Source organism: Lynx rufus, unplaced genomic scaffold, assembly GCF_022079265.1.
Source record: "Lynx rufus isolate CCGP_SWC_20201006 ecotype Redwood Valley unplaced genomic scaffold, mLynRuf1.p SCAF_9, whole genome shotgun sequence".
Lineage (NCBI taxonomy): Eukaryota > Metazoa > Chordata > Mammalia > Carnivora > Felidae > Lynx > Lynx rufus.
This window is the reverse complement of record NW_025814897.1, coordinates 74645239-74667191: the sequence shown is the minus strand read 5'-3', so window position 1 is coordinate 74667191 and position 21953 is coordinate 74645239. Positions and strand designations below refer to the sequence as shown.

The 21953-nt window shown below is 42.6% G+C and overlaps 2 protein-coding genes across 6 annotated transcripts in view; one reads left to right on the top strand and one right to left on the bottom strand.

Annotated features, from left to right (window-relative positions):
- Positions 1-687: 687 nt before the first annotated feature.
- MISFA (mitochondrial sheath formation associated) lies at positions 688-14132 on the bottom strand. 2 transcript variants are annotated; one of them, XR_006960516.1, is made up of 5 exons: positions 13577-14132; positions 4070-4288; positions 3570-3662; positions 1748-1785; positions 688-1106 (listed from the first exon to the last, which is right to left on the bottom strand). XR_006960516.1 is itself a non-coding variant. In XM_047070324.1 (5 exons), the coding sequence occupies exons 2-3, from the start codon at positions 4136-4138 to the stop codon at positions 3570-3572; spliced, it is 162 nt and encodes a 53-aa protein (XP_046926280.1). In that variant the 5' UTR covers positions 4139-4288; positions 13373-14132; the 3' UTR covers positions 688-1106; positions 1748-1785. The 2 variants fall into 2 exon arrangements, 1 of the variants encoding a protein (XP_046926280.1); XM_047070324.1 differs by having other exon boundaries at positions 13373-14132.
- UEVLD (UEV and lactate/malate dehyrogenase domains) overlaps positions 13828-21953 on the top strand; it is a 52778-nt gene continuing 44652 nt past the window's right edge. The window contains exon 1 of one of the 4 annotated variants that reach the window (XM_047070323.1): positions 13828-13945. In XM_047070323.1, coding sequence (XP_046926279.1) covers positions 13898-13945 — 48 coding nt within the window. In that variant the 5' untranslated portion in view covers positions 13828-13897. The remainder of the gene's footprint in view (positions 13946-21953) is intronic. The other 3 variants (XM_047070321.1, XM_047070320.1, XM_047070322.1) reach the window with 3 other exon arrangements.

Genomic DNA, 21953 nt, shown 5'->3' with positions numbered 1-21953 from the left:
CATACAGTTTATTTTAGAAGTACTTGTTCTTGTTGGATTCTTCCCCCTCCCCCCCCAACCCCGTTAAGGTCAGAAAATTCCAAACCACCCCTAGAGAGGGCTTATGAGGAATATCCTAGGGCTGAAACACCTAGATTAATTGCATGGGTCTTAAGTTTCCATACTTGGTCTCAAACTCAAACTGCATCATATTGAGGACTGAGCACTTAGCTTTTGTTTCTATGTATGCATGCTGCCCTGTATTAGCAGTGGTTACTGCTAAAAGAATCATCAGGCACCTTCTTGGCTATTCAAATGAAGGGGGCACTTGAGCCAAGAGATAGCCAAGATCTTGGATATTCCAGTCTCTTGTTTGGCTCTTTTCCTTGGCACATAAAAGTATGCCAAGGAGAAGGCCTGGATCTTGATCTTGACTCCAACCCAGAGCTGCGCAGCTGGTAAGATACTTGAGTCTCTCAACTTCATTTGTAACATTTTGTTCAATGAGGCTAGTGCCCAGCTCAGAAGCTTATAAGAATTAAAGTAATGTTTAATTTAGTATCTAGCACCTCATATTAAAATGACATCCCTTCCCCCACACAGTGTAAGCCTTCGGTTCTTGATAACAGCTGTGAAAAGGCCACAGAAGGTTGTTGGTAACAGCTGTGAAAAGGCCACAGAAGAGTATCTCCAAAAGATAGGCTTAAAGTTGCTGCAATCTCTAGCATTTTCTGAACGTTTTTTTGACCCTGGACCCTGGATGCAGGAGGAAGACTACACCCGGGAACTAGGTCAAAGGAGCTTTAGAGAATTTCTATCCCTAAGGATTCAGAATAGGGGGCAAATTGAACTAGGTATTTTAGTCTAAGACTTTAGTCTTAGAGACTGAAACAGAGGCACCCAATCACGTTCGTCTAACCCAACTACCCTCCCCCATCTCCCTGTTTTGAGCTAACAGAATATCAGCTCTTCATCTTAAAAAGTACGGTAACTTTTTACATAAAATGTGACAAAATAATGTGCAATTACTTTATGCGAAACCAACAACAGGAACTCTACAGCAGGCCAGGTGAGCTTCAGAGCTGCATGACTTCACCAGGATCATCTTTGCTTACTTCCACCGGGGTCTGGGGGGACAAAAGTATGTCAGGTGGGCCTTCTCTAGTGTCTGCCAGAGTGTGCGGCTGAGGTAATTGCCTTCCTTGCCAAAGACAGGCAGAAGTGGTTCTGTCCAATTCTGTCTCTTAATGTCTCTGACCTCCACTGCCAGAGGGGCTTAGCCATGTGGGAGGGGACAAGAGGCAGAGAAAGGACACATATCCAAGGTCTAACAGGAAGAGAGAAGATTTCTAGCACCAGAACCATTTTATAGACCACCCTTTACTTGATGAGGGAGAGTTAAGGGTGGGTTGCTGGTCTGGGCTGATTTAAGAAATGGGACTGAAGACCCCAGCACTGAAAATGGCCCCTGAGCACAAGACTAGGTCACCCATGTCAGACAGCATTGCCTGAGTCTTTACCTCTCTACCTCCAGGTTATATAAAACTGAAAAATGTAAGAGTAAAGACTCTTAGGAAAATATGTATAAAAGAAAGACGTGAAAGAGGGAACTCTCAGCGAGCAACAATACAGGCAGGTAAGCTACCACCACTTTCTTAATCAAGAAAAGACGATTTGTTTCTAAAGTTGGATTTTGATGCTCAGCTCATGGATCTGGGGGAATAAATTTCAAAGGAGGAACAGAGAACAAAGTTGAAAGCACACTTACCCCTCCTGGGGGATACTTATATCCTTTCCACATGGTTCCTGCAATGAGAAGCAACCATAAAACAACAATCATTGTGGGGCTTCTTGCTCACTGGTGGGATGTGCTGGGGAAAACAGGTGGTTCTGAAAGGTGTGGCGCTCTATTCCTTGAGTCCTGGGAGCTGGGCTGTCTTCATTCCAGACCGGATGGCGGATCGCCCAGCATGATAGCTCCTGGCTGAGGGGCTTCGTGGTCTAGTGTGAACTGAAATGGCTGGCCATGGCCATTTTAGGGGGCAGAGCTCAGACACCAATTGTGACATCAGCTCCTGTGACCTTGGAGGGACCCGTCAGATCGAGTAACTATGGGACAACTGGCCAGGGTGCCTGGTGTGTTGGGGCCAAAGAACCCTTAAAAGAAGGGCCCTGTTCTCTGGTGACTCTACACGGTCAGGATCTAGCTGGCATCAGAACTTTATTAACTCATCACCTGTCAAAATATTAACTGTTGCTTTCATGCAATCAGATGCCAAAAGCAGTGCCATGCAAACAAAACAAAACAAAAAATACCCTGGATTAATTGGGAGGATTGGCTAGGTATGCTATGAGCAATTACTTTATAGACTATCGTTAGGCTATTCGCAAAAAACCAAACAAATGAACATCTCACATTTCGCGAAATGTCACAATTAAACCCTCATCGTGTAGGGTTCCCTTCCCTGGAAAGGGAAGAGAGGGCATTAGGCTGTCCTGCTCATTTCAAAGCTGGAGAACCTGAGGCACAGAACATTTCCAGTGGCTTGGTCAGGATCAGGGTGGCAGTGCCTCAGCTAAGCAAGTGCCCAGGGCCTCCATCTACGTCCCCACCCCAACAATGATCTGACCGAGCTGGGTCAACACTTGCATGGAAATTCTGGGGCCGATGGAAAAAAACAAACAAACAAACAAACCCTCATGCCCTGCTCTCAGTGTACCTGGGGTTAGGACTTGATACCACTGCTTTCCAGAGTAGCTTCCCAGAAAATCTGCTCCTGTTATCAGTTCATTACTAAGACTCTCAGAGTAAAGTTTCTTTAACAGTGGGAACACCTTTGAAAAACCAGATCTGAGTGAAAGGGAGTGGGAGGGAAGAAAGCCAGGAGATGGTTGTGAAAAGGATACTGCTATTCCTGTCTCCTAAAGGCAGGCTGGTCTAGTGGAACGAGTGCAAGAGGCTGTTAAGTCCAGAGAACTATGCTCGCATCCCAGCTTCTCAAAGGAATTGATTTGTATGGCCTTGGGTAAATAGTTGAGGTTACTGTCACCACTAAATCTTTGTGGACCCGTTCATTATTTTGCTTAGTTGTTAAGTTGGCATTTAGTAAATGCTTTGCATCAAATGCTTTACATGAATTCCCAGATGCAAGCCTCACAAAAACAGTAAGATACACAGATATCTCCGTTATACAGATGAAGAAACTGAGGTTTAGAGAGATTAAACTTTCCCAAGGTCACGTAGCTAGTGAGTTGCAAAGTTAGAACTTGAACCTGTCTTGGGATCTGCCAAAAGGGGCGCTAAAAACGCTGGTCCGACTTACTACAGAGTTTGTGAGAAAACAAGTTAATAGACAGGAATAGTCTTTGGAAAGAATACCAGTAAGATGTGCTTAACAAATCTTTGAGCCTTGGCCTGCTGTCCAAAGCAGTGCTCACTGAATTCTCTTTCCCCACCACGTATCTCAACCCACTTCCCTTTCTACAGTTTATTGTTTCCCAGGGGAATATAAACTTCCTACTGAGATTTCAAGGGGTTGCCATGTTCTCTGGAAAGGGAGGAATTGAGTCCAGCAGACCTGACCACTCACTCATAGTTGTGGTTCTTCATCCAAAGCCAGGCTCCTCAGTCGTGTCTTGCTCTCCTGAACAGGCCACTTCTCTTTCCACTTCAGAGTTGGAGGCTGAGTCAGAAAGAAATTTAAAGGCAGAAGCGGTTCTACTTGTTGACCTAGCAGGTAATTGCCTCTGTCTGTGACCGTGACTGTTGGAGGTCCCACCAATGCCCACCTTCCCTTTCTAGCCGGCGACCATTGATCCACTTTGCCTGAAATCCACTTTCTCCAGCAAACCCCTTATAAATTTAAAATAAGTAATGTTATGTACCCAAGGGGTGGGTGGAACTTAAAGATAATCCCAGTGAGTTGAGAAGTAGCCTGGGAAGCCAACTTTGTTCCCACTGCACCCTGACCTCTAATTAGTGATGAGGCCTCAACTGTCTTTCCCATTTGGTCAGAAACCCTGGCTGGGAGGTGGAGTCAGAGCCAGGACTGACTACTACCAGGGATTCACAGGCAGGGTCATTACTTACCGTGAACTCTGGAAATGTGCCCATGTAACATGCAAGTCCAACAAAAAGCATCCAGCCAAGCACAATCATGATAACAAGTAAAACAATGTCTGAGACACAATTGCACAGTGAAAGACTATTCACCAAGATCTTGGCAAGGGAGTGCGCTCATGAAACCCTCAGTTGGCAGAGGTCTTGCATGGCAGTTCCAGTCCTTGGCTCCAAAGGATCCGCAACGCCCTAATGGAGAAGATGAAGTCTAGTAGGGCATTGTGACATCATTGGTCACATGGCCCAGACTCATGTCAGAGATATTGCCCCCAGACCAGTGGTTGAGTAGCAAACTAAACTTTTTGTATGTATTCCCTCATAGCAACAACAGGAAGTAGGTATTATTACCAAGTCCATTTTACTAATCAGAAGACTGAAGTGTAGAGACCCTAAGTGACTGGCACTAGGTCACACAGCCGATGCTCCGTGTGAAAGCCCGGACTCAGGGCCCAGCTATCTGTTAGGAAGCTGGGCTCCTTAGACTACAGACAGGGATTCAGTAGGGTGTGTTCCTAGGTCTATGAAGCTGTGAAGGGAATAAACTGAATTCTATGGAAGTGAGACATCTCTTATTTCGGTCCCTGCAAAGCCCTCATCATCTCAAGGGCTCTGTCACCAGCATTTTATACCATTCTTCAATACCTTTGGTCAATAACTCTCTGCTGGTTCTCTTCTCTTGGCCTTCAAGAAGCCACGAGTATCCTTGTCCTTCCCTCACAAAAACCTGCAACTGGGGGCGCCTGGGTGGCGCAGTCGGTTAAGCGTCCGACTTCAGCCAGGTCACGATCTCGCGGTCCGTGAGTTCGAGCCCCGCGTCGGGCTCTGGGCTGATGGCTCGGAGCCTGGAGCCTGTTTCCGATTCTGTGTCTCCCTCTCTCTCTGCCCCTCCCCCGTTCATGCTCTGTCTCTCTCTGTCCCAAAAATAAAATAAAAAGCGTTGAAAAAAAAAAATTAAAAAAAAAAAAAAACCTGCAACTGATGCTGTGGTTCCTTCCTAACCTGTTTTTTTAATTTCCCTTTATGACCAAACTTTTTAAACAATGGCCCACACTCAGAGCCTTTCTTCCCAATCTCCAACTTTCCTCCATATATCACATTATGACTTCTGGCCCCCTCACCACTACTTAGATGCTCTCAGCAGTTACAAAAGATCTTTTTGTCCCAGTCTAATGACCTCACCTTCATCCCTTTGACCTCGCTGTACTATCACAATGGACCCTTCTCTCCACCAGAATTCTTCCTACAGACACACCTCTCTATTTATTATTTTGATATGCTCTTTATTCTCAATACTTTTTTAAAATATGAAAATAACAGGTGCTCATTGTAAAACATGGAACCACCCAAAAGACATATAAGAAAAATTTAACAACCTCCCCATTTTCCCCCCTCAATTCCCACCCCCATCATGTAACCAAGCCTGGTGTGTACCCTTCTGGCAAAGAATCTTCCATCAGCTTGCAAACATCAGTACACATGTAGAGGGATATAGAGGGGTTTTGTTCAGCGTTGCTTTATCAAAGGTGATCAAACTACCTATGCTACCGCGCAACTTGCTTTTCTCCTGTTCACAATAATACATCATGGACAGGCTCTTGAGTCAATGGATAAAAACAAAAAAAATCTAAACACATCCTTTTTTTTTTTAAATAATAAGCTTTATTGAGGTATAAATCACATATGATAACATGCATTCCTTTCTAGTGTGTAGTTGATGAGTTTTGAAAAATGTGTCAATCTTGTAACTACCACCACAATCAAGAGAGAAAATATTTCAATCATCTCAACAAGTTCCCTGTACCCCTTTGCAATCAGTCTCCTTCCCCTGACCTCCCTGCCCCCTGGAAACCATTGATCTGCTTTTGCATTTTCCAGAACTTCATGTAAAGAGAATTATAAGCTCATTCACTGGCTTCTTTCACTGAACATAATGCTCTGGAGCTTCATCCATGTTGTACAGTAGTTTGTCCTGTTTTACTGAATGAACGTATGTTCCATTACCTGGACACAGCAATTCATCAATTTACCTGTCAAAGAATATTTGGGTTGCTTCCAGTTTGGGGTTATTATGCATTGAGATGTTATAAATACTTGCGAAGTTTTTTCTGTGCGAACATAAGCGTCCCTAGGGTAAATACTCAGGAGGGGTATTTGAATCACATGGTAAGTGCCTGTTAAAAAGCCTTTATCACCAGTTGTCAGCAATTTCACTTTGATGTGACTATGTAATTTTCCGCAAGCTTCTTCTATCTGGGGTTCGATGAGCTTCTTGGAACTGTGGGTTTAATGGTCTTCATCAAATTGGAAAAATATTCGGCTAATACTTCTTCAAATACTTTTTCTGCCTCCCTTTCTCCATGACCTCCCGTACACGTCTAGGAGACCAGTAACCAGGACAAACATGTCCCACGGCTTGCTGCTACTCTGTTCATTTTTGAGTCTTTGTTTCTCCTTGTGTTTCATTTTGGATAGTTTCCATTGCTGTCTTTTTCAAGTTCACTCGTTTTTCCCCTATAGTGTCTTAATCTTCTGTGAATCCCATATGATGCATTTTTCACCTGAGGTTGTAATTTTCATCTCCTCAAGTTCAATTTGTGTCTTTTTAAAAGTTCTTTCGTTGGGGCACCCGGGTGCCTCAGTCGATTGAGCATCCAGCTTCGGCTAAGGTCATGATCTTGAGGTTCGTGGGTTTGAGCCCCACACTGGGCTCTGTGTTGACAGCTCAGCCTGGAGCCTGCTTCAGATTCTGTGTGTGTGTGTCCCTCTCTCTGCCTCTCTCCCTCTCGTGCTCTGCCTCTGTCTCTCAAAAATAAATAAATGTTAAAAAAGTTTTTTTAATAAAATAAAAGTTCTTCCATTTTTCTCCACATCATGCTCACGTTTCCCTTTGCATCCTTGAGCATTTTTATAAGATTGATAATAAACATTTTAGGGACTCCATGTGCAAATCTATCATCTCTGTCATTTCTGGGGTTGTTTTGATGGTTGGTTTTTCTCCTTTCGTTATGGATGACACTTTCCTGCTTCTTTGAATGCCTGGCAACTTTTGGTTGCATGTTCAACATGGTGAATTTTACAGGGCTATGTGCTGGACTTCGTTATATTCCTTTCAGTAGTGTGGGACTTTCTTCTGGGATGCTTGGGATCAGTTTGATTCTTCTGGGGCTTGTTTTAAGCTTCGTTATGGTGGACAAAAGGCAGCTTTTGCTCTGGGGGTAATTATCCCCACTAATGAGCTACCGCCCCTCTAATGCCCACTGAGCGTTCTCTGATGCTGTGGAATTTTCCACAACCCCTAGCACCTTTGGGAGCTCCCAGAAGTGCTTGGCCTCCTGTTTCTGGGCCGTTCTTATCCTGCCTCATGGAGTTTGAGCTCATCTACGCACCAACTCAGCCAAAGACTCACAAGGACCCCTACGGAGATCTCCAGAGTTCTCTCCCTGTGGAACTCCTTCTCAGGACTCCATCCTGCAAATTCCTGGCACTCTGGCCTCCTGTGTACCCTGCTGTCTTTCTTTACAACTCAGCAAGACTAGTCTCGGTTCAGGTGACCCCACCATGCTGCAGTCTGAAAACTGCTTCCGGGCAGTAGGTGGGGGCAATTTTAAGGCCCATCTCCTTTATTTCTTGTCTTTCAAAGTTCACATGCTGCTGCTTCTTATGCAAGATCTGAAGACAATTGTTTCATAGGTTTTGTGCAGTTTTCTACTTGTTTTCGGAGAGAAGGCAACTCCCGTAGCAGTTGGTCCTTTCTAGGCTGAGGCAGAAATCCAACTTATCCTTTTTTAATTCTTACCTAATACTCCACACTTATTTCCTCTTTCTCCTAACGATGAATAGATCGGTCAAGAGACAGAAACTACACAGGAATTTCCACAGAGAAAGCTTAATAGAGAGAATTATTAACTAAGGAAAAGGTAGAAAGCTCCCCATAATACAGAAATAGTGTATCTAAGGAGCAGCCACCACGTCTAGGGCTGAGGCAAAGCACCCAAGAAAGAAACAAACTTGGAAGAGTCCCTCACCTCCAGGGCGGAGATCCAAAACTTGTTGAATATGTGGTGGCCAGGACTAACTGGGTGGTAGAGACATCCAGTCAACTGCAGGCCAGACCTAACAATTAGAGAACGACCCTAGATGCTGGTGGAATTTGCCGGGAGTCTCCAGAGGGGGTTCTGGGAGGTTTGCGGATCCCTGCTGAGAATCTGGCCTCTGGGTCTGCCAGGAGAATACACCAGGAAGCCACCCTGTGGGGTGCTGGTGGTGGACCTCAATGGCAAACTGTTTTAGTGGCAGGGGTACCACTGAAACTCAATGGAAAACAGCCCACAGAGAGGCCACTGAAACTCAACAGGGGTGAGCACCACTGGGTACCCCCCTTGTGCCACTGGCAGCCACACAGCACAAGAACAAAAGCACGCTGGAACCAGGAAGAGAAGTTTCTTCCTCCTACAGTATCTCCCCAAGGCCCTCCATTGATAAAACTTAGCATCATGCCCACGAGCAAGGAACAAATATTTACAAGGTCCAGCTCCACTAGAGAAGAGCAAGCAGTGAATGGTGAACTTGGAGCTGAAGGGTGATAAATTCATAACTGACACAATGTACATCTAGGTTTTCTCCAATTTTTTTACCACCGTAAACAATGCTGTGATTGCCAAACAAAACTCCTTTGACAATTTCTTTTGAGCACTGCGGGTTTTTTTACTTGTTAACCAGTAAGGCAGCAAGAAGATAACAAAAAGGGTGTTCCAGGTCAGATAGAGTATGAAAACAGAGAGGATATATAAAATCCTTACAAGAAAGGAACTAGTTTAGGAAAGAAATATGACAACTTCTTTTCTTAAGGTCATGAAAACAGGGCCATAAAAAGATGGAGGATGCCTGTGGAAGGATCGCCCAAGATGCAACATTACGCTGTAGGTCAAAGAACAACAAAAACTCCATGCATCTAAGTAAAGGATACTGGCTTTTGATGCACCCGTTTTACAAATTTTTCATGAGGTCCAAGTTGCCTATTTTTTTCTTTTGTTGCCTCTGCCTTTGGTGTCAATAGCCAAGAAATCACTGCCAAATCCAAAGTCATTAAGTTTTTTTCCCTATGTTTTCTTCTAAGAGTTTCGTTGTTTTAGGTGTTACACTTAGGTCTTTGATCCATTTTGAGTTCATTTTTGTATACAGTGTGAGATAAGGGTCCAATTCATTCTTTTTTTTTTTTTTTTTTAAGGTTTGTTTACTTTGAGAGAAAGAGAGAAAATCCCAAGCAAGTCCCATGCTCAGCACAGAGCCTGATGCAGGGCTCAATCTCATGACTGTGAGATCATGACCTGAGCCAAAATCAAGACTTGGACACTTAACTGACTGAGTCCCTCAGGTGCCCCAAATCCAGTTTTCCCAGCACCATTTGTTGAAAAGACTGTCCTTTCCCCCATTGAACGGTCTTGGCACTCTTGTCAAAAATCATTTGACCACACAGGCAAGGATTTTTTTTCTAGGCTGTTTATTCTATTCCATTAGTGAGGTACTTAGAGAAGTCAAAATCAAAGAGACAGAAAATAGAATGGTCTTTCCAGGGGCTGAGGGGAGGGAAGAATACGAAGATATTATTTAATGGATATGGAGTTTCAGTTCTAGAAGATAAAAAGTATTATGGACATGTACAGGAGTCATGGCCGGGCAACATTATGAATGTATTTAATACCATTGAACTGTATACTTTAAAATGGTTAAGATAGTAAATCATCTGTTATGTGTATGTATCACAATTTTAAAAGGGGGGGAAACTGAAGTAAATGATAAGGATACATGTGTCTGGTATTTGGAATACCAGTTCATCCCTGAACAGTATGTCTGATAGGACTAATAACTATGAAAACAAAGGATTATGAATAGAGATCTGAAGCAGACCACCAAGAAAAAAAAATCTAATTTTAAACAAGCCATTCTTGTGATTTTTCTCAAGCTGCAAACAAAGATGCAGAATATACACTTTTCCCATTTCTTAGTTTGGGGGTCTTTTTTACCCTTTTAATATAATTAATATTTTTGTACGTGCATCTTGTGTACTTTTTTTCCTCTAAGACAAATTTCCAAACGTCAAGTTACAGAGTCAAAGGTAGGTCACATTGCTTTGCCCAAAGTTTGTGGCTAATTATGCTCCCACCAACTACATTTTCTTAAACTAGTGTCCAGGGATGGGCTTCAGTGCATCCATGAACATTCCTGAAATTGAGCACAAAATGGATTGCTTATGTTGGCATTCACATTTTTCTGGGACAAGTCTGTATCTTTCAACAGATTTTTTTTTTTAAGGCTGAAACTCAAATAAGGCTGAGAACTAGTTCACTATAACATCTTCTCCCTATGGCTGTGGTCACCCTACACTTTCATTCATTCAGCAAACTTACCAAATATTAGAAGACTGAAGGTATACATACGTTCAGGCATACTAGGCACTGGGAATACAGAGATAAGTGAGATTTGACAGCTATCTGCCAGGATCTTACAGTCTTTGGGGATAGGAAGCCGGGAGGAGACAGAATTAGTTGGGTATGATAAAATATCCCAGGCAGGCATTAAGGCACAAAGCAAGGAAGATACAATGTGCTTGGGGAAAAGTTGAGTTTCAGCCTGGTTAGGTCACAGGACCTAACAGTGACAATTTCTGGGTGTGTGTGTGGGGGGGGGGGGTCCTATCAGAAGTCAGCCAATGTTTGCACTACCCAATCTTCCTCTTATGACTGAGTACCAATAGGTACAGAATTCTAGCTCGCTAGAGATTACTAATCACAAAATTTCATCACAATTTCACACACAGAGAAGCAGCAAAATACACAGATTAGGGACATGATCTCTGACACCACCTTCTGCAATAATTTAACCTGAGTCTTGGTTTCCCTGACTGTAAAATGGGGCCAATTATACCATATATCCTCTCTTTTAAGGGGCATTCTTTTTCACATTTTAGCTCTTTTCAAATAGGTATAAGTGTTAAAATGGGTATTTATATTTAATTTTGTAATCTTTTCTCTCCTAAAACATTGTCAATACATCTCTTACTCAACAGGATCTCAGAAACAGGGAAATAGGTAACACAACACTAAACCTCAGTTTCCTCACTGGTAGAAATGAGATGATTCTATCTAGGTCATAGAGCTTTGTGAAGATTGACTTTGATAAAGCACATAAAACTCTTAGCGATGTACCTTCCACACAGGAAATGATGGCTTCACACACACACACACACACACACACACACACACACACACTGGCATAAAGTGCTCACAGTGTCTATAAGTCATTCATAGTGACTAAACCAGAAGAGAATTAGCTGTTTGGATGGAAGGTGTCTTCCATAAAAGGTTCCTTTATAAAAAGAAGAACGTTGCTCAAACCTCACTTCTAATCCTTGATTAATGGATTTCTGACAAGATCTGTTAGATCCGAGAGGCCCTGGAAGTCCTATTGTTTCCGAGGTTTGTTAGATCTGCCTGAACTGCTCTTACAGGCCTCTTATCTTTCCATCTTCTTACCTTTTTCTCACCTCCTATGGTCTCCTGGATTCCTCTCTTGCCCCACATACAGTCTCTTCACAATGCAGCAGTCAGACCTATTCTTTTAAAACTTAGATCACATCACTTCTCTGTTCAAAATCCTCCAGTGGCTTCTTTTTTCTCTCAGGGTAAGAGCCTAAGAAAGAAAAAACCAGCCCCTGACATCTGGGAACTGGTCTGACTCATCTAGGAAAGCTCTCAGTGTTACTAGAAGCTGACCTGGCACTCACAGGTACGTTGTTATTCTCCTGATGGATGAAACAATCTCACAGAACACAAACATCAGAGAGGGTCACTCAGACCATGATAAAATGAGACAAAATAAGACCACTTCATAATTCTGTCTAAGCAGAGACAAATCAAGGTCATTGTGCGGCCCATGTAATACCAAACATCCTCTTCTGTCTGCTAGTGAGTAACTGCTACTTCTTTACCAATTACTGCTTTAGCCTTGCTCCAATTTGCCCATCTTATATTTACTGAGATATCCAATCACAGAATTGTCTCTGCTTTGATAGCACCCAATCCAAAGTGAAGGGTCACTTCATTAAACCCTCTCCCAAGTCACCCGAAGCCTCAATCCTATGATAGGTCCCTCTAACACAGCCTTACTGAACAGTCCCGATGGTTTTCCATAGCGTCTGCGCCCTCACTGCAAGGAATAATCAGCCCAACCTGTTTAAGTGTGGGTGTGTTCGATGGGCTCTGGCTGGAGGGCAGTGACAAGACAGAGTCACAAATGTCTACAAAGGCACCAAAGTGGTTCTCAGACTTCACCATGCATTAGAATCACCCAGGTTTGTCAAAAATAATTGCTTGAATCCCCCTTCCCCCTAGAGTTTCTGATTCTCTAAGTCTGGGGATGGGGTCTTAGAATCTTTCTAGCAAGTTCCAGGTGATGCTGAGGCTGAGTCTGGGGGCCACACTGTAAGAATCACTTCCCTAAACCATCTGTGGCTTCCCCCTTATTTCTCTGACTTAGCCTACTACCGTTTCCTCACCTCTTACTTCATTCTACTCCAGCCACACTGGCCCCCTTGCTGTTTTGAACTGAAGCCTGTCTTAGGACCTTGCTTTGAACTGAATGCCCTCTAATATAGAACACCTACTCTCTCACCTCTCAAGGAGACTACTCTGATCTCCTTACCCTGCCTTTCCCCACAACACTTGATTACCTTCCAGCATACAATCTAATTTACTTATTATATGTAGTTTTGCTCTCCTCCTAATAAAAGAATGACAGCCTTAGGACAGGTGATATTTTTGTCTATTTTATTCACTGCTGTATCCTAGGACCCAGAAAAATATCTAGCAAGTTGTCAATGCTGAGCAAAAGTTTGGTGAATGAATAAATACACTGCCCAGCCTCTACTTTATTCTCCTAATTGAGTCACAGCATTCCAGCCTTTGGCTCTTCCTGTAAATACAGTCACCCTCCTGCTTACACACCCTTCTGACAGTTTCAGTACCTATCTTCTGAGACTTTTTAAGCTCAGTGGCTCAAGACAGGGATAATGCAGGAAAGTAATTCACAAACCAAGGACACCAGACAAAGCCAACAAATTGCATCTCTTCGCCCTCTCTCTGTATACACCCCTCTCTTGTTCTCAAACTCTTTCTGACCTAGCTTTTTCCTCTCTCTCTCCCACCAACAGTTATGGCGCCCCACCTTAAAAAAAAAAAAAAAAAAAGGCAACTCCTCCCCGCATGCTGCACCAACCTTCACATCTTCCAGTTTTTCGACAAGGCTCCTCCTGACTCCATTTTCCCTTTCTAGCTCCCCGAAATTTTGCTTTTGAAGTTCCGTTACCTCCTCCTTCCTAAATCTAACTACAATTTTTGGTCTTGATCTTTCTCAATACTCTGCTGAATTTAACACACCCTTCTAGAAACTCTCCTCCAAAACAGCGCGAGTTGCTTCTACCTCCTTTACTGCTTCTCCTCGGGTCTTTCCTATTCCTCTCCTTACAGATGTCCCCAAGTTTCCTTCCAGCAAGCTGGGTTGTGACCCCCTGGGCGCTAACGCCTTTCCGACGGCGCTCAGGGTCCACGCTGGGGCGCCGGTTCGACTCCCGGGCGGAGCGGCCGCTGAGTCTGGGCGTTGGACGCGGGCGGACTTTCGAGCCTGGGAAGGGGCGTGGCCTTGTACAGCTCTGGGAGGCTTGGACCTCGGCGGCCTCCGTCCGGGAACCGGCACGGAAGGAGATCCACGGGCTGGGTCGCGCAACCTGGGTCCGGAACGTGGATGGAGATGGAGTTCGACTGCGAGAGTCTCAGGCGGCTCCTGGGCAAGGTGCAGGCAGCCCGCCGGACCGGGTCTGAGGGTCCGGGGTGTCGGGGCTGAGCTATCTCCTCGTGGGGGTTCCCAGACTAGTCGCGGCGATTGGAGCGGAGGCGGGCTGTCCAGAAGCCGGCTCTGGGGAGTGGTCCCTGGGAGGCCGCGGGCTTCTCCCTCGGGAGCCCTACATCCCTCGGGTCTGGGCTGTGGCTCCGCCCACGACTCCGAAACCCCTGCCCTCCACGCGGTGTGAGTTCTTACGCCACCAGCGTTCCGGCGACTTAGCTCCCAGCACTCGCCTGTGCCTTTAACCACGCCTTTCTCTATGTTGAAATGGCCTGCCCCCCTCTCTTTTTTTTTTTTTTTTTGCTTTGCAATCTTCCCTTCTGAGACTCAGCTCAGTTGTTACTCCCTGCAAGATGGGATGACGCCCTTCGCTCCGCTTGCCTTCAGAAGTATGGATTATCACATTGTGGAATAATTACTTATTTACAATTATTTATTTACTCATGCGGTGAACTCTGACGGCAGAGAGGGTGCTGGTGCCTGGCCGGAGCAGGGGCTTCTAAATAACTGTGCATTGAATGAAAGAGTTGAGTAGATATAGGAATGGAGACAGGGCTTGAAGGCCCAGAAGAGATCCTCTTTGTTTGAAGGGTTGAGCGGGAGGCCTGACCCAGAAGTCTAACCTACGTTTCTAGGGCATGACTAGCTCCAGTTTCCAGGTTAGTCCAGGCTCTTGGTCCAGTTTCTTTGGCTTCCCACCAGTGTATTTTCTGAGGCAACCCCCTTTTCACCAGCTTTCTTTCTTTCTTTCTTTTTTTTTTTTAATATAATTTGTTGTCAAATTGGCTTCCATACAACACCCTGTGCTCTTCCCAACAAGTGCCCTCCTCCTCCTCAATGCCCATCACCCACCCACTTTCCCCTCTCCCCTGCCCCTCCGTAAACGCTTAGTTTGTTCTCTGTATTAAAGGGTCTCTTATGGTTTGCCTCCCTCCCTCTCTGTAACTATTTTTTTCCCCTTGCCTTCACCCACAGTCTTCTGTTAAGTTTCTCAAGATCCACATTTGAGTAAAAACACATGATATCTTTCTCTGACTTATTTCACTTAGCATAATACCCCTTCAGTTCCATCCACATTGCTGCAAATGGCAAGATTTCATTCTTTTCTTCTATCCAGCTTTCTGGTTAAGTGATTTCTTTTTTTTTTTTTTTAATTTTTTTTTTTCAACGTTTATTTATTTTTGGGACAGAGAGAGACAGAGCATGAACGGGGGAGGGGCAGAGAGAGAGGGAGACACAGAACCGGAAGCAGGCTCCAGGCTCTGAGCCATTAGCCCAGAGCCTGACGCGGGGCTCGAACTCCCGGACCGCGAGATCGTGACCTGGCTGAAGTCGGACGCTTAACCGACTGCGCCACCCAGGCGCCCCTGGTTAAGTGATTTCTTAATGCTTCCTTAAAACTTCCCCGTGCAGAAACCATACATGTATGCCATTTTGTTGGATTTGACTTAGTTGGGGCAGTTTGTACATCTGTGCGGGGTTGTGAAGCCTCATGAGTAGAAATGTTTACTTAAGTGACTTGAATGATTTTATCTACTGTGACAGGTGCAGATGTATCATCTTGTAGAAGGAGAAGTATCATCATGCTTACCATTACACCCTTTGTGTCTCCTCTTCAGAGAACCACTCTCTCAAGTTTTTTAAGGAGGGGAGCATGATGTATTTATTGTTCAGTGGGAAGAACTGTTAAAGTTGAGAGTAGAAAAAGAACTTCATAATTTTTCCCTCATTAGATTAGCATAAATTAAGATAATTTAGATGATTTGGAGGATGCACTTGCCTCAGCCACACTGCTGGTGGTTAAATGGTTATTTAACCATTTTGAAGAACAATTGGGTCTTGTTAATTTGATTATGTGGGTTTTATATCCCCTCTACTTCTAGGTGGCTACCATAGAGAATTCATAGTGTATGAAGCAACAGATACCTGCATAATTATTCATAACTACAGAAACAACCCAAACGTACATTAACAGAAGGAAGGATAATTTGTTGTATATCCACACAATGGAAAACACTACTATGTGGCAATGAAAATGACTGAGCTACAACATGGCAACAATACAAATGAATCTTAGAGACATGATGTTGAGTGAAAAAAAATTGGAGGGTATATGCAAAATTATGTTTTGATAAAGCCAACAAAATTAAAATTAAAAACTAAACAATAAATATGAATACTAAATAATGTGTTGTTTAGGGATGCACGCACATGCATGATAAAACCAGAGGACAAAAGCAGAGGAAAGTGAATATACAATTCAGGGGAGGCAGTTGAGTGGTTGAGAGGAGTAGTCAGACAGATGTAATGGTGTTGGAGAGGTCTGTGCTGTCCAGTATGGTATCCAGGAGCCACAAGTGGCTATTTGTCAAAACTAGCTAAAATTAAAAATTGAGTTTCTCAGTCACACCAGCCACATTTTGTCAGCCACATGTGGCTGGTGGCTACTCTATTAGACCTATCACACATAGATCTTTTCCATCATAGCAGAAAGTTTTGTTAGATGTTACTATTCTAAATCACATGTGAGTGAGTTGGGGCATGCTGTTCATTCTTCAAAATTAGTTTATATGTTTGTGTATGTGTGTATTTATATATATATATGTACATATATACACATACACACATGTGTATATATCCTTTCATTTGTTTTAGATATTAAGTTTAGAAAGATTATCTGGTTCCCTAATTCGTATTTCGCACATCCCTCGTTGGGTTACCTTGGACAGGTAACTTAACCTAGATTTGCTCTGCTCACTCGTAGAACAGTAAGTTGGACTTGATCTGTAAGATACCTTCCTGTTAACAATTTTTTTTAATGTTTTTGTTTTTAATTTTGGGAGAGAGAGCTAACAGGAGGAGCAGAGAGAAAGGGAGAAAGAGAATCGCAAGCAGGCTCCACACTGTCAATGCAGAGCCAGACGTGGGGCTCAAACCCGTGAAGCATGAGACCATGACCTGAGCTGAAATAGAGTTGGAGGCTTAACCAACTGAGCCACCCAGGCGCCTCCTGTTAACATTTTTTTAATGACATGATGCCACGAAGTATTCCTCAATGTGTCCTACATTTGAACATAGGTCATATAAGAATACTCTTACGTACTTTTCATAAATATAAGTGTACGAAATAAAAATACTGTAGTATAGTAGATAAAGCTAAAATTTTCGTAACTTCTCAATTTTCTCAGTGTTACTGACTTTTATGACAGTATAATTATTTTAGCTTTTGAATCTCACAGGCCAATTTTCCTCTTTAGTGGCATGCCTCCACCCTTTAAGCACATGGGATTGTCTGAGGCACATTTCCTTAGAGAATGTTAGGCAGACTTCTCTTCGGTGTTAATAGGAACAATAATGGAATGTGTGTCTTAATATTATAATAAGAAGATATTCTGTTTCATATATAGTGAAAATGATGTGAAGAAAAATTTTTAGGACAAACAAAATAGATCTGTCTTTTTAGGTGTCAAAAAGGCAAATCAGGGGCGACTGGGTGGCTCAGTCGGTTAAGTGTCCAACTTCAGTTCAGGTCACGAACCCCTGGTTTGTGAGTTCGAGCCCCGTGTCAGGCGGGCTCTGTGCTGACAGCTCAGAGCCTGGAGCCTGCTTTAGATTCTGTGTCTCTCTCTCTGTTCCTCTTTCTCTCTCTCTCTCTCTCTCTCTCTCTCTCTCAAAAATAAACATTAAAAAAAATTTTTTTTAAGGCAAATCACATATTTGACTATACTAGTGACATTTGGGTATTCAGTCCCTAAGGAAGAGTGTTTTTGCCCTCTTTTGACACACTTTTATAACAGTTTTGCAATTAAATCAATTATGATGTGTATGCCATTAATAATTACATTCTCATGGGACATTAAAGATCTAGAAAACAGCTTATAATTTTAAGTAGGAAACAAAACAAAATTGTTTTCATTCATAATGAATATTTCAGCTGACAGCAGTGCAGCCTTCTGTACATTGGTGGGATGATTTCATTCACTTTTGTTTATGCTGAGTCAGGGACCCTGAATCTGGAACTCATTTCACCCTGCTGTAATTAATACTGATCACTTCTTAGTTTTGTTTTTTTTTAAATTTTTTTAATGTTTATTTATTTTTGAGAGACAGAGGGAGACAGAGCACAAGTGGGGAAGGAGCAGAGAGAGAGGGAGACACAGAATCCGAAGCAGGCTCCAGGCTCTGAGATGTCAGCACAGAGCCTGACGCGGGGCTTGAGCCCACGAACCGCGAGATCATGACCTGAGCCGAAGTCGGCGGTTAACCTATGGAGCTACCCAGGCTCCCCTCACTTCTTAGTTTTGATGCCCAGTCCTGTGGATCATTCTCGTATAAATCTACCTCTTTGCTAACTCCCATCCATCCAGCCAGTATTTATCAGAGGCATACCCTGTGCTGAGTGCTGTGGGGAGGTACAAAGATGAGTAAGAGGTGATTCCTGCCCTCAAGTTGTTAATTATGTTGGGCTTTCTCTTCTGCCAAATTTCTTCCTATCTTAAAATGATCCTCCCCCTTCCCTCTCATTTTCTATACTCTTCTAGACTCTAATGCAAATTGTAGACAGCTGTTGCTGGAGGCCTTTCTCTAACTTAGATATGCTTTATGTGGATTCATCACTTCCTGTCTGTACTTACTATTGTATACGTTTTTGTTTAATATCTTACTTTTACATATGTTAATCATAAGGTCCTCATACATACCGGTTGCAGTTGGTAGGCAGTGGAGCTATATATCTTTTGCAAATGAAAAACTTAAGGCTCAGAGAGGCTCCCACTAATCTACTTTCTGCTTCATTTATTTGCCTGTTCTGGATATTCCATATACAAATCATATAATATGTGGCCTTTTGTGTCTGCTTTCTTTCACTTAGCATAACGTTTTCAAGGTTCATCCATGTTGTAGTATGTATCAATTCTTTTATTCTTTTTATGGCTGAATGTTCCATTTTATGGATATATTACATTTTATTTATCCATTCATCAGTTGATGGAGATTCAGCATGTTTTCACTTGTTGGCTATTATACGTAACGCTTCTTTGAACAATAGTGCACATATTTTTGTGTGGACATATGTTTCCCCTTTTCTTGGTTCTATACCTTAGTGGTATTGCTGGTCGAACGGTAGCTCTATGCTTAAATCTTTTGAAGAACTGCCAAACTTCTCCAAAACGGCTGTACCACTTTCCCACCAGCAGTAGCTTATGTATACAGGGGTTCTGACTTCTTCACATCCTCTCCCATACTTACTGTTTTCTGTGTTTTTATTATAACCTGTCTTTTAATTATAGTATGCATCCTCCAACTCTTCTGTTCTTTTACAGGATTGTTTTTGGCTGTGCTAGGTCTCTTGCATTCCCATCTGAATTTTTAAAAATATATTTATTTAAATTCAAATTAGTTAACATACAGTGTAGTATTGGTTTCCAGAGTAGAACCCAGTGATTCATCACTTACTTATGACACCCAGTGCTCATCCCAACAAGTGCCCTCCTTAATGCCCATCACCCATTTAGCCCACCCCCTACCCACCACCCCTCCAGCAACCCTCAGTTTGTTCTCTGTCTTTAAGAGTCTCTTATGGTTTGCCTCTCTCTCTGTTTTAATCTTATTTTTCCTTCCCTTCCCTTGTGTTCATCTCTTTTGTTTCTTAAATTCCACATATGAGTGAAATTATATGATACTGGTCTTTCTCTGACTTATTTTGCTTAGCATGATACACTCTAGTTCTGTCCGCGTTGTTACAAATGGCAAGATTTCATTTTTTCTGATCGCTGAATAGTATTCCATTGCATATATATACTACATCTTTATCCATTCATCAGTCAATGGACATTTGGCCTCTTTCATAATTTGGCTGTTGTTGATAGTGCTGCTATAATCATCGGGGTGCATGTTGCGCTTCGAATCAGCATTTTGGTATCCTTTGGATAAATACCTAGTAGTGCAATTGCTGGGTTGTAGGATAATTCTTTTTTTTTTAATTTTTTTATTTTTTTAAATTTACATCCAAATTAGTTAGCATATAGTGCAACAATGATTTCAGGAGTAGATTCCTTCGTGCCCCTTACCCATTTAGCCCATCCCCCCCTCCCACAACCCCTCCACTAAGCCTCTGTTTGTTCTCCATATTTATGAGTCTCTTATGCTTTGTCCCCCTCCCTGTTTTTATATTATTTTTGTTTCCCTTCCCTTATGTTCATCTGTTTTGTCTCTTAAAGTCCTCAGATGAGTGAAGTCATATGATTTTTGTCTTTCTCTGACTGACTAATTTCACTTAGCATAATACCCTCCAGTTCCATCCACGTAGTTGCAAATGGCAAGATTTCATTCTTTTTGATTGCCGAGTAATACTCCATTGTATATCTGTACGACATCTTCTTTATCCATTCATCCATCGATGGACATTTGGACTCTTTCTATACTTTGGCTATTGTCGATAGTGCTGCTGTAAACATGGGGGTGCATGTGTCCCTTCAAAACAGCATACCTGTATCTCTTGGATAAATGCCTAGTAGTGCAATTGCTGGGTCACAGGGTAGTTCTATTTTTAGTTTTTTGAGGAACCTCCATACTGTTTTCCAGAGTGGTTGCACCAATTTGCATTCCCACCAACAATGCAAAAGCAATCCTCTTTCTCCGCGTCCTCGCCAACAACTGTTGTTGCCTGAGTTGTTCATGTTAGCCATTCTGACAGGTGTGAGGTGGTATCTCATTGTGGTTTTGATTTGTCTTTCCCTGATGATGAGTGATGTAGAGCATTTTTTCATGTGTCGGTTGGCCATCTGGATGTATTCCTTGGAAAAGTGTCTATTCATGTCTTTAGCCCATTTCTTCACTGGATTATTTGTTTTTTGGGTGTTGAGTTTGATAAGTTCTTTATAGATTTTGGATACTAACCCTTTATCTGATATGTCATTTGCAAATATCTTCTCTCATTCCGTGGGTTGCCTTTAGTTTTGCTGATTGTTTCCTTTGCTAGGGTAATTCTGTTTTTAATTTTTTGAATTTTAAGATCGATTTGTAAATTTTTGCAAACAAAAAGCCAGTTGGGATACTGATAAGGATTGTTGATTATTGAATCCGTTGGGGAATATTACCATCTTAACAATAGCAAGTCTTCTGATCTATTAACAAGGGATGGCTTTCTTTTACTTAGATATACTTTAATTTCTTTCAACAATGTTTTGTAGTTTCTACACTAAATTTTACATCTTGTTCAAATTATTTCTAAGTAGTTTTTTTCTTTTTGATACTATTGCAAATGTAACTGTCTCCTCAAATTTCATTTTGAGATTGATAATAGATTCTTCACATACTTTTTCTTTCCTTCATGTAATCCTCAGCACAAGTCTAGGAGGTGGCTCTCTTTGCAAATGAGGAAATAAGTTCAAAGAAGTTAAATGACTTTGCCAAGGTAGTATTTCTGGGAGTACATCTGGATGAATAAAGAGGCAGTTGACTCAACTTGACTGCAAACCCTTGAGTGATGTCTGTTCTCCCTTTAAAACCCAGGATGCAGTGCCAGGAGGGTTAGGAGGGGAATTCAGGTGTCTCATTCCTTGAATGAGGTATTCAAGAAGGAGACTTGGATCTTGAATAGTGGTGACAGGGGTGGTGCTCCTGCCCTCTTTCTTAAGCTTTCAGGAGGTATTTGGAAATTTAGTTTGATTTAGTGATAAAAGGCCCAAGTCCAGAGTTTGAGCTCTGGCTTCACTCTTTAACTGTCTAACTCAGCAAGTTAGTTTGCTTCTCTAGCTTTCATTTTCATCTTCTGTAAAGTAGAGCAGTCATAAGCCCTGCTACCTACTTCATGGGGTCATTATTAAAAAGAGTAAATCACATACTATCCATGTTCATAAAACTCAGAGCCGGGGGCCTAGCACATGGTGTTCTGTTCAGTGCTAATTGTAATCGTTCTGCAGCTTGTAGCTTGATTCTTACTTGGTTCTCATCTTTC